Genomic DNA, 15,848 nt, shown 5'->3' on the forward strand with positions numbered 1-15,848 from the left:
GCTCGCCGCGGATCCATAACAGGACCAAGACGCCTCTACCCCGGAATAGAGGGTGAATGCATCGACCTGCTACAATCCACCTCGCTGGACACAGTCCAGTGTGACGCGCCTCTAAATAATGTAAAACCCAACCAATCACAAGAACAGCAGGCCACTGTCATAGGTCAAGTGAGGTTCCCGGGGAGACGTCACCCAGATTCCATAAGCACTCTAAGTCCGTAGAGCTTATTGGTCGAAGTAAGGGGATCTGAGGGGCACGGCATACCCATACTTTTTTATTTTTAGAAAGACCGTTCCCCTAATTTTTGGGAAAAGACAAACATCCGCGGAGAGTTGATTCCCACACTTGAAATGCTTCAGCTGAAGTGTAGCAGGGAGTCTCCTGTGCTGTGGAACTGAGGGAGGCCCAGACAGCTGCACAAGCCTTCTTGCCACGCGCCTTGGGATTGGGTCACGCGTGAGCTGTCGACGTTCACACGCGCGACCCAATCTGAAGGCACGCGTCGGAATCGGTCTCTGCCATAGACAATGCTGCGCGCTTGGCCAGCTCTTGTCTCCACTCGTTGTTGGCTGAACCGACAGCTGCTGCCTACTCACAGTGCTCTGATAGGGGGTGCCCCCTCCTATTTAAAGGACAGAACTGAGTTACCACCACCCTGCAAGAACACTTCCTTCAAGCTATAAGACGCTCTTGACAGTTCCCCCTCCCAGACAGGGCGTAGAGCTTTCTCCTTTTTCACCACTACGTCCTGGAACCAACTTCTGTGCCCTCTGCCCTACTGATCAGACTTTGCCAAGTTTTAAAAAAAACCTTGAGGTTTGTTTGTTGTAGCTGTATTGGTGCTGTGCTGGCGCAGCGCCAAGATGCACCTTTGTTGCGCTATATCAGTGAAATAACACTCTCAGGGCTGGCTTCTTGGGCATCGGTACCACACGCCGACGGTGCAGTCTCACCATGCCAGCACAGGTTGTGGGCACGTGTTAAAATGTTTACCCGTGCGCCAGATTAGAAGGAAACATTACACCCCCTCTGGCCCTGTGTGCTAAGTGTCTTAATATAGTGCCCTCGACCCCGCTGCATTATGGGGGTGGGAAGGGGAGCGCACCCCGCCCCCAGTCCTCCATGACGTCACCTGAAGCTCGCCTGGCAGGGGTCGGGAGGGCGCTCACACGCTGAAGCTGTGATGTCATTCCACCACATTCCTCAGTGTCACCCGCACCGGTGGGTCCCGGGAATCTGGGCGCTGCTGCTGTTCGAGGAGGGGGGCATAGTTCAGAGGGTGGCTCAAGGAATACCCTGGTGCACAGCACACCATAGGGGCCAGTGAAAGTATTGACGGGTTCAAAGGTTCGCATTCGACTTCCAATCCCGGCTCAGCAGTTCTGCTTGTGTGGTCTTCGGGCTGGCCATCGGCTCCGCCCTTTTCTGGAATCCCATTGACTGGCTGTGGCTGCTGTATCTTTCTCTGTAAGTGCCAGAGAGGGCCAGCCGTCCGGCTATGGGGTGTGAAATATTCCTGCCGGTGCAGCCTTGAGGCTCCCTAGCGGACCCGGAAGTGGGAGGCGAGGGTGGGCCTTCCGCCGGCTTCCAAGGGTGCAAGCGTGCACCCTAATTTTTGGGAAAAGACAAACATCTGTGGAGAGCTGATTCCCACACTTGAAATGCTTCAGCTGAAGTGTAGCAGGGAGTCTCCTGTGTTGTGGAACCGATGGAGGCCCAGACAGCTGCACAAGCCTTCTTGGCATGCGCCTGCTTCCCTGAACCAGTGCCAGACGGAGACAGTACAGACCTCGCTGCCTTCTGCTGTAGGGGTGGTCGGGGTCATCATGTGCCTGCGGCCTGCGCAAGAGGGGGGGCAGAGGAAGATTCCGACGCGCGTCTTGGGTCGCACGTGAGCTGTCTACGTTACAAGCTCACGATCGCGACCCAATCCGAAGGCGCGCGTCGGAATCCGCCTCTGCCATAGACAATGCTGCGCGCGTGGCCAGCTCTTGTCTCCACTCGTTGTCGGCTGAGCCAACAGCTATAGTACTCGTGGCGAGAGCGCGCTTTCGCCAGGGCGAGACCTAAAAAGGAGGAGAACCCAGAGAATTAGGAGATAGGAGAGGTATAACAGAACGTTGTGAGGAGGAATTCTGGGCCAGGGAGCGAGCTTCGACAGAGGAAGCGAATAGAAGCAACAATGGACTATCAAAATAGAAAAGAGAAGGAAAACTAGGAGAGAAAGATAGAGAGGCAAGAATAAAATTAGTCGAAAATGAAGATGATAGAACAAAGAAAGACAGGAGGAGGGGGAACAACTAGGAGAGACAGGGCTGATGAGATCTCTGAGCGAGTGGGGAAGATCCAAACTGGGATGAGGGAGTAAGAGGAGACATGAATGATAGATATGGAATAGATGGAGACATAGAGGAAGACAACAGAACAAAAGGATTGTGAACAGAAAGTTTGGAGGGTATGTGGATAGGGGCATTAGAAAGACCATGGGAAAGAGAAGGGGTGATGGGGTCAGAGAACTGGCAGTAAAAAGAAATGGGAGAATAAAGTAGGGTCAGAGAACAGAGCAAGGAGTTTGGTCGTATGGGAGGAGTATAGTGTGCAAGAGTGTTTCTGAAAGGGTTAAAAGAGTGAAATGGTGCAGAAAAAAATACAAGGATGGAATGAAGATGTGCTGTATCCAGTTCCGCCTTTGTTGCCTGGAACTTCAGTGCAATTGGAAAAATATATCCTATTACCAGAACATGCCACTACATATCCAAACGCCAAACATTCTGCTTAAAGGCACTTCGGTGGGCATTCTGATATTTCAGTGCAGAAACCATAGATTCTGACATAAAATAGCCTATTTTACGTTGTTGAAGATGTGCAAGACCACTTCACTGGATCAGTACCACGACTGTAATTTAAAATTAAGTATTAGACTTTGTTAAATGCTGGACAGGAATTGAAATTGTAAATAAAAAGGCGGTTTATTTTTTACATCTACTATGGATAAGAGAGATTGCTGAACTCAAGCTTGAATTACGGCATGGTGCCTCAAAGGTGAAAAAAGGCTCACAAGAGAATATACGAATTGTACAATATTCTATAAAGAGTATGTGCCCTTATGTACATAAAAGGAATAGGTTGTTGCTATTTAAATACCTATGTAATAAAGTTAAGATTTCTCATTTTCCACATAATTATGTCTATGTTTTAACACCAGCAGCAGTAACTTCATGGGTCATCATCAGAGCAGAGGAGTAAGGATCATGTAAAAATATAGGTTACCTAGAGATGCATGGCATCAGGTTCAGACACCGTCTGTAATCCTATTGTAAATGTAATGGGATTTCAACAAGTAAGAAAATGTATCTCCCTGGTGGATGTCTCAGATACTTCTCGACAGATCAGTGGCTTTGATCTGAAGGTGTACTGGTACACCTCTTGAGACCAGTCATTCTTCTACCTTATCTCTGTTCCATTGTCGTGATGATGAAACTTGGCTTGGGCTTTCAAACAAAAGTGTCAAATGAGAACTCTGCACTTTTTATCCCTTCCTGTTTTGTTCATAACTACAGATATTTATCCAGTTATACTTGTTATAGACTACTGTGCAGATTTTAAATTCTCAATAAAACACAGTTTTTCAGCTTTGGAGCACAGCAGCACCTTTCACGTTTATGTAGAATTTTCTCATCTGGTGTACAGCAGAAGTGAAATCTTTAACTTTTTTCGTTTTTTTCATCCAGCCTATATCAATGCATAAAACATTAGTTTCCTTAGCTTGTCATGTGTTTGTTTAAAAAAAGTATTTTGCTTTCCATAAAAATAAAACTAACAGCTAGATACATGAAAGGTAATTGCGCTCGCAAAGGGCCAGATTCTGAGAATCTGGCCCTTTGCAAGCGCAATTTTTGCATTTGGGATTCATCATCCCAAATGCAAAAATCGCTATTTGCGAAATCGCATATTTGCGAGGAATTGCATTTAAGGATTCTCTATTTGAGATTCCTTAAATGCAATTCATTAACCAATTTTAATTTGCGAATTCGCAATTTCTGGCCGCTATTTACCACGAAGTCAGACTTCGTGGTAAATAGCGAAAAAAGTAGAAAAAAGCACTTTAGTGCATTTTTCCCAGATGCATGTTACACACACACATGTCCTTTGGACATGTGTGTGCGCAACACCGGTGTACATTTGCCTTTCAGGGGTGCTACAGGGTGTCCTTTGGACACCCCTGGCACCCTTGAAATCGCATCCTTATTTGCGATTAGCAATTTGCTAATCGCAAATAAAGAAGATGTAGGAATCACAATATTTTTTGCAATTCCTACATGAATCCTGTTTTGCAAGTCCTTAATAGCAATTCCTTATGAATCGCTATTAAAGACTCGCAAAACGGGTCTTTGATGAATCTAGCTGTTAGACCCTTAGGGGCTAATTATGAGTTTGGCGGTCCGAGGATCGCCAAACTCACGGTGGCACAGCTGTCCACCGTCCGGATTTCAACGTGGGCGGTCGAACCGCTATGGCACCACCGCAACCGCTAGGTATCAGAGATTCCTGGCGGTGCGCAGCGGTCTGAGGGTCGCAATATACTTTGTAGTGCCCTTCAGCACCGCCAAGAGTATTACGATTTTCCTCACTGCCATCGATGGCATGGAGGTTCTTACTCCATGCAACTGCTGGCAGTGAGGAAAGAAAGGGGACACTACAGGGGCCCCTCTTGGCCATGTTTGCTGGGCTGCATTCAGGGGGGGACATGTTGTGGCCCCCAGTCCATGCAGTGCAGGAACATGCACTGGCTGTCCCGCGGCGGTGAAGTTTAAGGCTCATTTATGAGCATTTTAACTGCACTGCTGCCGGCCCGCCTCCTGCCAGACCACAATAATACTCGTAATCTGGTGGGCTGGCAGCCCTGTTTGGCGGTGGGAGCGGGCGGTGTTGTGGCGGCCCGCTCCCACACCGCAAAACTTATAATCAAGCCCTTAATGTATGATGTGCAACATCAGAAACACAGGGGGTCTGCCAGCTAACTATTAAAGCTACACTGTCAAATACTGAGTCGACTAGGTCTCAGAGTGTATACATCATAAAGACAGTATGTTGTGTGGAAAATTGAGATGGATGGACTTAACATGCAAAAAAGACCGATGCATTACAGAATATTCATAAATGGCTAACCAGTCCAAAAACATTCATATAGGGTTTCCATCAAAAGAGACTTAATTATCAGTCGTATCATCTGGCCAAACCCTAGTGTGGAAGGCTAGTCCCCTGATCATAGGGACAAGACCGCACATTGTCGATGTTTTGGGGTTTGGTCCAACAACATAAATGAAACCCCCATAATGATTGATCTTTGATGGAAAAAAGGCAGGTGCAACAGAACAAAAAAGTGTGACTTAAAATAGGATGGAAATCCCTCCTTGTAACAACTTTATTCTATGGACATGACATGCCTCCTAATTAAAAACAGAACAGTGCAAGAGGACAGTAACAAATATCTGCCTTTAAATGGGCCAACATGTTTCTGCCTAGTGGGCATTCAATCCCTCCGCATTCATCAGGGCCTCTGCTCTTATACTTGTTGCACTCCAAGTTTGTGAGATAAAAAGATCACCACCTTCACCATAAACAAAATAATGGAAAATAGAAAGGTTAAGTACGGTACAACCTGTAATAACCATGAACTGTCACCCTCCGACTCACTTACACTACAGTGAATCCTGTGAAGGAAAGCATGACATAATTAACATTATCTTAAATGCATCAGTCTCCAGTGACATGTAACCATCCATATAAACCAACAATGTGTGTACGAATTACGTGTTCAATGCTCACCCTGAATGATGTGTGAAAATGCCTCACCTCACCTGGACTCCGCTCAGGTATAGGAGGCCCCGCACTGGTATAGGGAAGAAAAAAGGGGGGGATGTAGCATAATAAAACCAAATACTCTTAGTCTATCACCATGCATCAACTCCCGTCTATAGTACCCCATTTCCCAGAGTCTCACACTGTAGTGAGTCAGTCTCAGACCCAGTGGACCAAGAAAACTAGTAACCCCAATATTTTGACTCTGACAAACTCTGGTATATGTACCAGAAGTGCTCTCATTGAAACAAGGTTGTGATGGTATATACTCATCTCAAATACAACCATCTAGTCTACTGGCAGGCCATACTCTCATTTCCACTCACCTGTCCGTCGGTGCCTTAAGCTTCCATCTGAGGCTTGGGGGAGACTCCGAGCAGTGAGTGGACTGAGTATAAATAGGCTGTCAAGGTATGTTGCATAATAACCCTCCGCCTAGCACTGCTGCTGTTTGCTTCTTATTTAATACATTGTGTAATGTCATGAGCTTCCTTGAACATTGTCACAATGTATAGAACAGCAAGTTTATTGATGTGGTGGTGTCAGAAAACTTGTAAATCTAATGTTTTGCTAAAGAGTGTCTTGCGCACTACTTTGTGTTCGAAAACGGCGCGTAAAACGCGTCTAAAACTACAGACCGACGTCATCGCGGCCATTTTAGTAGTTTATTCTTCATTGCCGATAAAAAGTATGCCCGGGCGTTGTTTTTGAGTAGCAGGTAAAATGCCACCTCTCATCGGCACTACGGTTTACAGCCCTGTTAGATAGATATTAGAGCTGTGAACCGCGAACTCCAGCCGGTTCATGTGAAAGCGAGGTCTCGCGAGATATCGCGAGATCTCGCGCTGTTAGACTCCTCGGTGACGAAATTTTGGCCATGTATGATGTCTGAGATTCCCAAGTTCCTTCTAGAATGCAAAGTAATACTACTCCTAGTACTAGCAAAAAATAAAAGCCTACTTATATTAACCAGCCTCTCGTGTTAGGGCACTAAAAATAGGTCCAGAAAAAAATGAAATGATGCTGGGGTAATGTGCATCATTTTAGAAATTTTGTGTTACTCTTGTATTGTGAAATCCTAGAAATCATCACACCGCGTAATTACACGCCTTTTGCAGTAAAGACTTGTTGCAAATATGCAATTCGTTGTAAAAATTTACAGTGAATGCATTGGAATTACAGGATGCAAGTGGCTGTTGTTCGCAATGCTTTTGTTTTTTGCAATATTTTTTAACGCAAAATATGTCCTTGTGTTAAAAACTTATGCGAGGATGCATTTAATACGACTATATGGCACAAAATTAAACATGTATTTTGCCAAAATTTCCTGTAGTTACACGAAAGCTAATTGCAGAGATTTTACACACCTCTACACTATAGCCTACACCCTTGGTTCAGAATAAGTAATGCCCCGCTTTTCTCTGTTCCTAGAACCTGCATGCCTCTGCCTAGCACCCAGCCCCAAACCTGTTGCTAAGAGCCATATATTACGTCTGTTCACTCATAGATGACGCATCCTCTTCACGTTTCTTTTTTGATTTCTATTGTATATTGTTTTATTTTTTGCAGATACAGGTGTGCAGAAGACCGGACTATTCAGGGGTGACATAGGTTCTGACTGTTACCAGGGCTACAAGAGACTGAACAATACCCACTGCCAGGGTAAGGCTTGTCGCACAGTGTTGGGTTGCAAGCATGAGCTCAGAATTTTCAAGCTGCATTTGATTTTGTGGTACTCAGTGCGGTAGCCAGACATATATCCATTTAATGATTTTAAAGCCAGAATCTTGTGTAAGGCGAAACCCTATCTCCACAGGAACGTCGGAAAAAGTGACGTTCCTGTGGCGATAGGTCTTGTAAATATGCCCTTCTGGTTGTTTCAAATTTTGCACAATCGATATTCCTGGTATGCTGGAGTCACTCGGTCTTAATATTACTCTTTAAGAAACAAAAGTTGCAAGACCTCTTAAAATAATCGATGGTAGATTTGTTTTCAATAGTGTTTCGGTCATTACCTAATCTTGAATGTCCAGGTAGACAATATGTCTCTCAGTAGAGACAACCATGAGCGGATGCTTACTGAGATTGGAGGGTTTGTTGAACATGGGACTGCTCGGCAAATAATTCAGTCTGATCAAAACGTCAAGAAATCACCAAGACAATTCTTTTGGTTTGGAGAGGTACAGAAATTAACCTGTATTGTGTGGTACTAGGCTACCGTTGTGAAAATATCATCTGACAGCAATATTGTGCATTAAATATTGTCTATATAAATATGGACTATTTGCGGCAAGATCATAGAAACTCAACAGCCAATGAGATGATATTTTAAAAGTTATATTTAGGACACAATATTTATGTCAGCTGATATTTCTCTATGCAATTGTCTGACATATAAACGTTTGTATGTATGAATGCATGTATTTTACATTTTTATTTGGAATACTGAATGCACACAAGAAGAATTTGCTTCAGACAGTGATAGAACCACTGCATTGAGCAGGTGACAGGGGATCTTTGGGATGAGAGCTGAAGGGAAGTGGAAACAGTAGGTAAGAAGCGTGGCCCACCTTCCAAGTTCATCAGAATCAAGGTGCTATTTATCGCACGTCATAAACAACGATACACCTGGGCACGTTATTTATCGGGTGTGATAAATAGTGCCTATTCTGAGTTTTGGTAGAATAACGTAGATGCTGGTGCTTAACACACTAAAAGCAAATTGGTATGGTAAATAGCATACACTTTTACCCTGTTAAACATCAACACGCTTGCCATGTCGAAATTAAACGAAGGGCAAGGTATTTAACGCACCCAGTGACTAATAGGTGCGTTAAATACCACTCAACTCAGAATTCCGACCCACCTGTAATAAAGGAATGTCTGTCAAAAGTGCTGTTAAAACAGTAGATTCTTCTGCTTCTTCCACTTTTTGGTCTGAGCGCAGCAATTCTTCTTCCATCGATCTTGTTGTGCTGCTAGGTTCTGGGATGGACCAAAAGATTGGCCTCGCTGGATCTAAGGGCCCTGCCTCAGCACCTTAAAAAAATGTTAGCTAAGGCAGGTTCTTCTTGTGGGTCATACAGCGTGTCTTGAATTGTATTTGTGCAGCTGTCAGAAGCTAATGAAGACGTTTCAAGATCGAACGGATGTGGACCCAGAGTCTAACACTGAAAATGTGCATCACTCTAAGCTTTTGTAAAGCTTGTATTATCTCAATGGACCATAGTAGGAGTGTGTTGTAAAGGGCATAGCTGATGTCCAGAGAGGACAGGAGGTCGTCCCTGCTCAGGGAAGCTTTGTGTCTCGTCAGAAGAAAACCATCGGGAACTTTGTATTTACCCATCTATCTATCAGAACTACTGCGAGAGTATGCTTCGATGACAGAATGAGAAAGCACCTATAAGGAATTGTTTGCTATCTGCATTGCTGACAGTCAAATTAGGGTCAACACTTCCAGAGCTTCCATTTCAACTAACCAGCACAGAAGATCTTGTTGAACGTAAGTGGTAAAATCTATATATCCAGATGACACTGTCCAAGAAGCTGAACCAGAGGTTCTAACAGTGACCAAAAATAATCATAACATTGTAAGGTTTGTCAACAAGTGCTCTAGCGGTACCCACAGTAATAGGTGAGGTAACTGTCAAAAAGCCATTGAGGGCCTAGGTAAGTAACCTGAATACTGCACACAGTGACTAGCAGTAGGTCCTTAATCAAGTGCAGACATAATGCTACAAGAATGAGTACCAGATTTTTGGATGGAAGTCTAAGGAGACTGGTACAGATCTGTCAGACACTTGTGATGGCTGACATTCGCAAGCTGATAAACTCCTCCAAAGACCTCACTGATTAATACATTGTGGTAGACATATTGCATGAGAGACTGTTCGAGCATCCTTCTATTCAGCACCTTATTACACTGAAGTTAAGGATCCTTCCAAATAAGCACGCCTTTATTTTTAAATTCTTTGCTACTGCCTTGGTAGAGATTATTAAATTTCAGTTCCTTCAGCCACAACAACCTTTATTGTACCAACGACCATCGTGGACTGGGAAATGCTACATTTGTGTTAAATATGTATGGAGAACATCAATGTGAAGAAGGACAGGGAGCCATGTTAAAAATATTCGTGTTTTGGAACGAGACTTAATGTAAATGGTCCAAAGTGGCAGAAGGACCCAAAATCTTGCATTACTGGCTCAGAAAGAAGGCCGCAACTGGTAGGCCGTGACCTGGAAGTCTGACGAGGAACCACGTGACTCCGCCTGTTGAAGGAGAATAGATGCAAATCTCTGTACAACACACAATTATTTTGAACGGAGTTCCTCTGCATTTTTCAAATTCTCTTTCCAACATGCAATTCTTTTGAACTTTCCCAGACTGCTGAAATTCGCGCTGACTTACTAGATACAGACATCCCTATCTGCTTCCCATAAACATTTCCTGATGATAAGCCATTACTGAACTGAGGGCAAAACACCATCGACGCATGCAGGAACTGGACCCTATTGGGATTCAGTCACTCACCGACGTACAACTTACTGTATATGTAATGTCATTGATTGTTCAGTGATTTGGTTGTGTTGCTTTGCTGTTTTTACACTCTGTGCTCTTTTTAGAGATCATTGTGTGAACACCACTTGTGCTGAGCACAGCTTTTACAGCAGTAACTATGTAACATCCCCCAAGCGTGTGCTTCTTTTCTTTTCCATTAATTGGGGAAATTTCGTTTCAATAATTGAATACTTAATTGTATTGTTTTCAGTTGTTGGATAGATCATTATGTTCCTTCTACAAAAATTTGGTTGTTTTGCCGCATGGAATCATGTTCTCCCTAAATATTAATTGCTCGTGGTTCCAGGTTGTTTAGTATTAAATCTATTTTATTGATGGAATATAGAGCAAAGAACACAGTTAAAGTTGTAGGCAACTTTAACTGTGTTCCAGGTTGTTTAATTGAATTTGGGTAGCCATGTTTTGTTACAGTACATTTGCAATAAGGGCCTTCTTAGCCTCATATCTAACTCTCTCCTCTTGTACCCGTTTCCTCTCCTACCTTTGTGGTTACCAACTATTCATCAAAAAGTTTCATTGCGTTGCCACTATTGTAATTAGTGTTGATTGGCACTAACCACCCCCATCCAACAGAATGTTTGACTAAAATACGTGTGGACATCTGGCTTTAGATCTTTTCATGCAATTTCCTTTGGATTCTTGCCTCTGTTTTCCACCCACACAAACCTCTGCCCTTGTCTGATGTATTATTTTGAGTGTTTTCTTGTTCTCTTTTGTCTCAGATATCAATGAGTGTACAATGTACGGAGTGTGCCAGAACGGAGAGTGTCTCAATACCTGGGGGAGCTTCCGCTGTGCCTGCAAGCCAGGATTCATCCTGGGACCCTCTCGCACCCAGTGTCTTGGTATGTACCACCCTACTAGACTGCATATACATCTAACCTTCCAGCACAATGCCCAACATGAGTGTGTAGCGAAATAAGTTGCATACAGAAACATTAGCGTGGTTAATGCTTATTTGACAAGTTAAAGAAAAAGTGAAAGTAATGAGGGATTTATCTAGGCTTTCCTGTTTTCAGTTTCTATTTTTGGTAAATTCTGGTGGGGGGTTTTCAGTGTTTACAAGTGATTTCAATAACTTAAAAAACATTGGTTATCAGTGGTTAGACATTTTTGTGCCTTAAAAAACAACAGAAACAGTGTTTTTGGAAAGTTTTGCTTTTATTATTGTTTGCTTTCTGTACTGACAGTTTGCATACTGTGTATATGAGGTCTAAAATCATTTTTACAAATCAAACGTATTGCAATACACCATACAATACTTCTTCAGTGAGTCTTTGATCATGCACGCTCACTCTTTCCTTCCCGTGTAAACTTTTATCTGTGAAAAGGCCCTCGCAACATTGGTACTTGAGACAGGCAATGCCAAAACAGCCAGTAGACAATTTTCTAACTCTGGCCACTGACATAGCTTTCCATGCCAATGCTGAAGCACCTGGAGATAGCAATGCTCTGTGACGTGTTCTGGAACAAATGCTTTGAACTGGGCGCATATGCCCTCAGAGTTATTGAAGTGGTCAAAAATGAAGTAGCACTTTTGGAAGTCTGGATAAAATTCTCCTTTTTATGGAAGGGATCTAGAATTTGTGCAGAGTACCACAACGAGGCTTCATTTACTTCAAATGCCATGGTTGGTGAAGGGACATTTCTATGTATCATTGCAAGCGATTTCTCATATATTGTAAAATAAAATGTCCAGAATTGCACCTCAACATTTCTTTGCTAACCAAGTGGCAAGCACATTAACATGGAACATGTTGCAGTGCCAACTCACTAAAAGTATTGCCCAGCCTACTCTCAAGGGGAAGCTTCACATCTATACCAATCATGTTGAACACTTGGTAAAAGAGCGTGTTTTATGCGACCGAAGATCCTCACATTTCTTGGCTTTGGCATCATCACTTAGCAAAGATTCTGTAAAGGTTGCCACGTGGATAATATAGCATTCTTGGCTTCTAGGACTGAGAACCACCAGCTAAATGACACAGTTGGGACAACTTTCTTTGATGACACACAAAGCTCAAAATGAGAAATATTTGCGTTTTAGTTACTGCACATAACAAAACAGTGCACCAGAATGGACTAAAAAGTCAATAGCATTCTTCATTAACTCTGAAGATTGTGAAGAGGCTTTCAGTATACCATCTAGAAAGTGGCAATGATCTCTTAAAGCAAAACACTTCAGCTCAGGTATCGATTTTGACCGGTCATTGCAGAACTTTTTCACATACGTAGCTGAATCACTGCAAATACAAACAATACCACTCCAATCTTTGTTGAAGTTGGTAAGAACTTTTTTGCGGCAGCATTCCAAGTGGCACTGTGCTCCATGTTTTCCTAAAGTCTGGTGTCATGTTTTCACCACAATCCCAGATGCTTAGTGACAGCACTCTTTTCACATATAACTGTCACTACACCTTGCATTGAATGTTTAAAGCCTGGAGTGATTGGCAATTCATTTGCTATCAAAACTGATTTGCTAGAAAAGGGGGCTAATATATCATGGGGTTTTACCCGTTCTCTGTGAGTAAATGTGATGCCACATATTGGGAAGGATTCTTATGAAACCAGCCATTATTTTGTAATTTCCTGATTCTCTACAGTTTATAAAATAATTAAACAAGACCTAAAACATGCTTCTAAGCCCTGCATCTTTAGACCAAATACCACAAAACTGAAAAAAGCAAGAAAAAGAAGGAACAATATTTTAGTGACATGCCTAAACAACAAAACTCAAGAAGCATAATGTTAGCCCAGTCTTTCTTGCTGCTTTGTATAACAAAGTTACATTGTACTGACCTCTTCAGGAAGAAATCAAAATAACTCTTTCACTCGCCTTTTCTTTTCTTTGAATGGCATTTAGGTTGTGGTTGTGCAGGTGTTTTTTCAGTGTTTATATATTTACACTGGTGAGGGCTATTTTCCTTTTGGTGGGGTTTTGTCAGTTATTATAAGTTTAAACCTAAAACAGTATTGCCTAGATATATCCTTCCCCACATACTTAAATGCAACTTTTTATTTTATGAGCAGGCAAAGCCTCCCTGTCCCACAATTCTGCTCCTGTTTTCACAGGGTGTGTGAGTGTTCAGCCACCTAAGAAGTAGGACACCCCACACCAGTTACCAACTTTAGAGAATATAGTACATATACCCTAGCCTTGGTTATAACTTGGATGGTTCTTTCATTTTTCCTGTAGTACCTATGTAGTATAATTGTCAATAACAGTGAGAAATATCATTCTAACTAGAGATGGGGCAAATAGTTAGAAAGGAATGTGCAGGAGAACTCTATGTTATTGGTGAATACATTTTAGAAGGAATGGAAACATTAGTCAGTTGGTGATAGAGACATTAGACTATGAAAAATACAATCAACAACTAACACAGAGTTTATTACAAAGCAATGTTGAGACTCCTATTTAGAATTTGGGCACAATAGTATTTTTTTGTCATCTTGCATAATGGGGCTCACTTAGAAGATGGCGATTTGTGGCATTCATGAACTAAGGGTGATTGCAAGGAATTCATCTGGAAGTGCACACCAATACAGCGGGATACAAGGAAGCTAAAATATTGGAACCCTAATGTCTGCATGGGCTGGTTTTGGCCTAATTGCTACATTATGCTCGGCTGGTTGCTAGTTGCTTGCAGGTGTGAAGAGGTAGAGCTTTTCAATACACATCGAAGCAGTTCCAGGTACTTTTAAGTATGTCTTTGATGACCTGACCCAGTTGTTTGTATAGTGCCTTGCAGAACGTCATATAGTCTAATGACAGGATGAGGGAGTCCGGTAATTATCTGGGGAGGAAGAAAGGCATCTTGGAGCACAGTTAATAAAATTGTCCTGATTAAGAGAACGTTTTGAGGTATACCTCTAGGAATGAAATACATACTCAGGTTTTTTTTCACAGTGTTTATTTGGTCTTTCACAATGTGGAAGAGGAGTTGGGGTGGGTTGTGACTATATGTAGCAGTTGGTAACCAGGAAAATCAAAGTTTCCAGTTTCATAGTGCAATTAAATAGTGCATGTGGATTCCGGCAGGGGGTAAAGGGTGAGACACTATCAGGTGGGCAGAGTATGGGGGGGTCATATAAAACGTGTGTTGGTCTGGGCATGCAAACATAAGCTTTTGTTTTGCATGTGTTCAGGCCAAGTAATCAAAGGAGCCATAGAATGGTGTTTTAAGTAATAGTTACGATATGGGACTAGATGGGGAAGTCTGTAGAGAAAGAGGGAAAAAATAAATATATCTAGGCATAGAAGTGATAGAAGCGAAATAAAGACGTGATCATTATCACTGGTACACAGGAAGTAGAGAACGGGTGTTGGACTAAACTTCGGTGAATACCAATAGATAACCTGGGTAGTGTGTAGCAAGAGAAGCACCAGAAGAGCATAAAACAATCATTTGGTGGTCTGGAAGATTTATTGAGAGCCATTGTAATAATTTGTTGGTGAAACCTAGTGAGTCAAGTGTTGAAAGAGTTGTATGATCAATACATCCTTTGTTGCTGTAGTGGAGCAGGGAAATTAGCATTTTTCTTTTTCTCTTCTACCATAAATCAAACTTTTGAAAGATAACAATTGATTAGAATTTGTTTTGATGTATCTGCTTGCAGTAATTGAACTTCTGCAATCCTGCAGAAGGGAGATGTTGCGTCTGACCCAAAAGGCAAGGATACTCTCCCTTCCTAGCTTCACAAACTGTGGCATCCACGTTCCCTCCACAACCACAACTCAGCACAGTGAAATCCTTCTCTCCCTGAAACAAACATGGATAGAGCAGATCTCCATTCTTTGCATGAGCTCACACAGAGGGTGCTAATTTACTTAAGCACAGACTAAGGGAACTAATTACCTGACACAAGTAAAGACTGGAGGATAGAACATTTAGCTAAGAAATATCACTTTAATAGAATATGTAACATAGCATAAAAAATAGGAAATGGTGCACCAAATAATATATCACCTTTAAAAAAATTGGAAGCCTGCACTATCTCTTCATGCACAGCGGGGTGAAAAATAGGCAGCTTGTTATTTTCCCACTCTGTGAGAAATGGCCTAAACACATCTTGCTTAATTTGGAAGCATTTTTGCCAATTAACACTAATTTTCGAACGGGTGTGTTTTCCTTTATTCAACATCTTCTGTCTTTAGACACCTTTTTAAGATGAAAAGGTTTTCTTTTTCGTAATTTTCCTTGGGGTGATTTCACCTTCCTGTTTTTTTCTGGGCACTGTGCCAGTACTCTTTAATAACTGCTCAGCCTGTGCAGGGAAGTTGTTAAGGAATAACCACCAACATATTTTTGAAGTGTGTCTTCCTGACTCTCACTCCAACAAGGGCTGTTGAATTTGTCAGAAGATGTTCTACAGGAGGTTGAGAGACAGGGAAGGTGTTTGCCT

General features: G+C 42.5%; 1 protein-coding gene across 2 annotated transcripts in view; it reads left to right on the top strand.

Moving 5' to 3' along the window:
• The window catches only part of LTBP3 (latent transforming growth factor beta binding protein 3), a 339,672-nt gene that overhangs the window by 96,087 nt on the left and 227,737 nt on the right, over positions 1-15,848 (top strand). Inside the window, exons 5-6 of one of the 2 annotated variants that reach the window (XM_086938082.1) lie at positions 7,433-7,525; positions 11,165-11,287. In XM_086938082.1, the coding sequence (XP_086794208.1) occupies positions 7,433-7,525; positions 11,165-11,287 (216 nt within the window). The remainder of the gene's footprint in view (positions 1-7,432; positions 7,526-11,164; positions 11,288-15,848) is intronic. The other variant, XM_086938083.1, reaches the window with a different exon arrangement.

Source organism: Lissotriton vulgaris, chromosome 9 (genome assembly GCF_964263255.1).
Source record: "Lissotriton vulgaris chromosome 9, aLisVul1.2, whole genome shotgun sequence".
Taxonomy (NCBI): Eukaryota; Metazoa; Chordata; class Amphibia; order Caudata; family Salamandridae; genus Lissotriton; species Lissotriton vulgaris.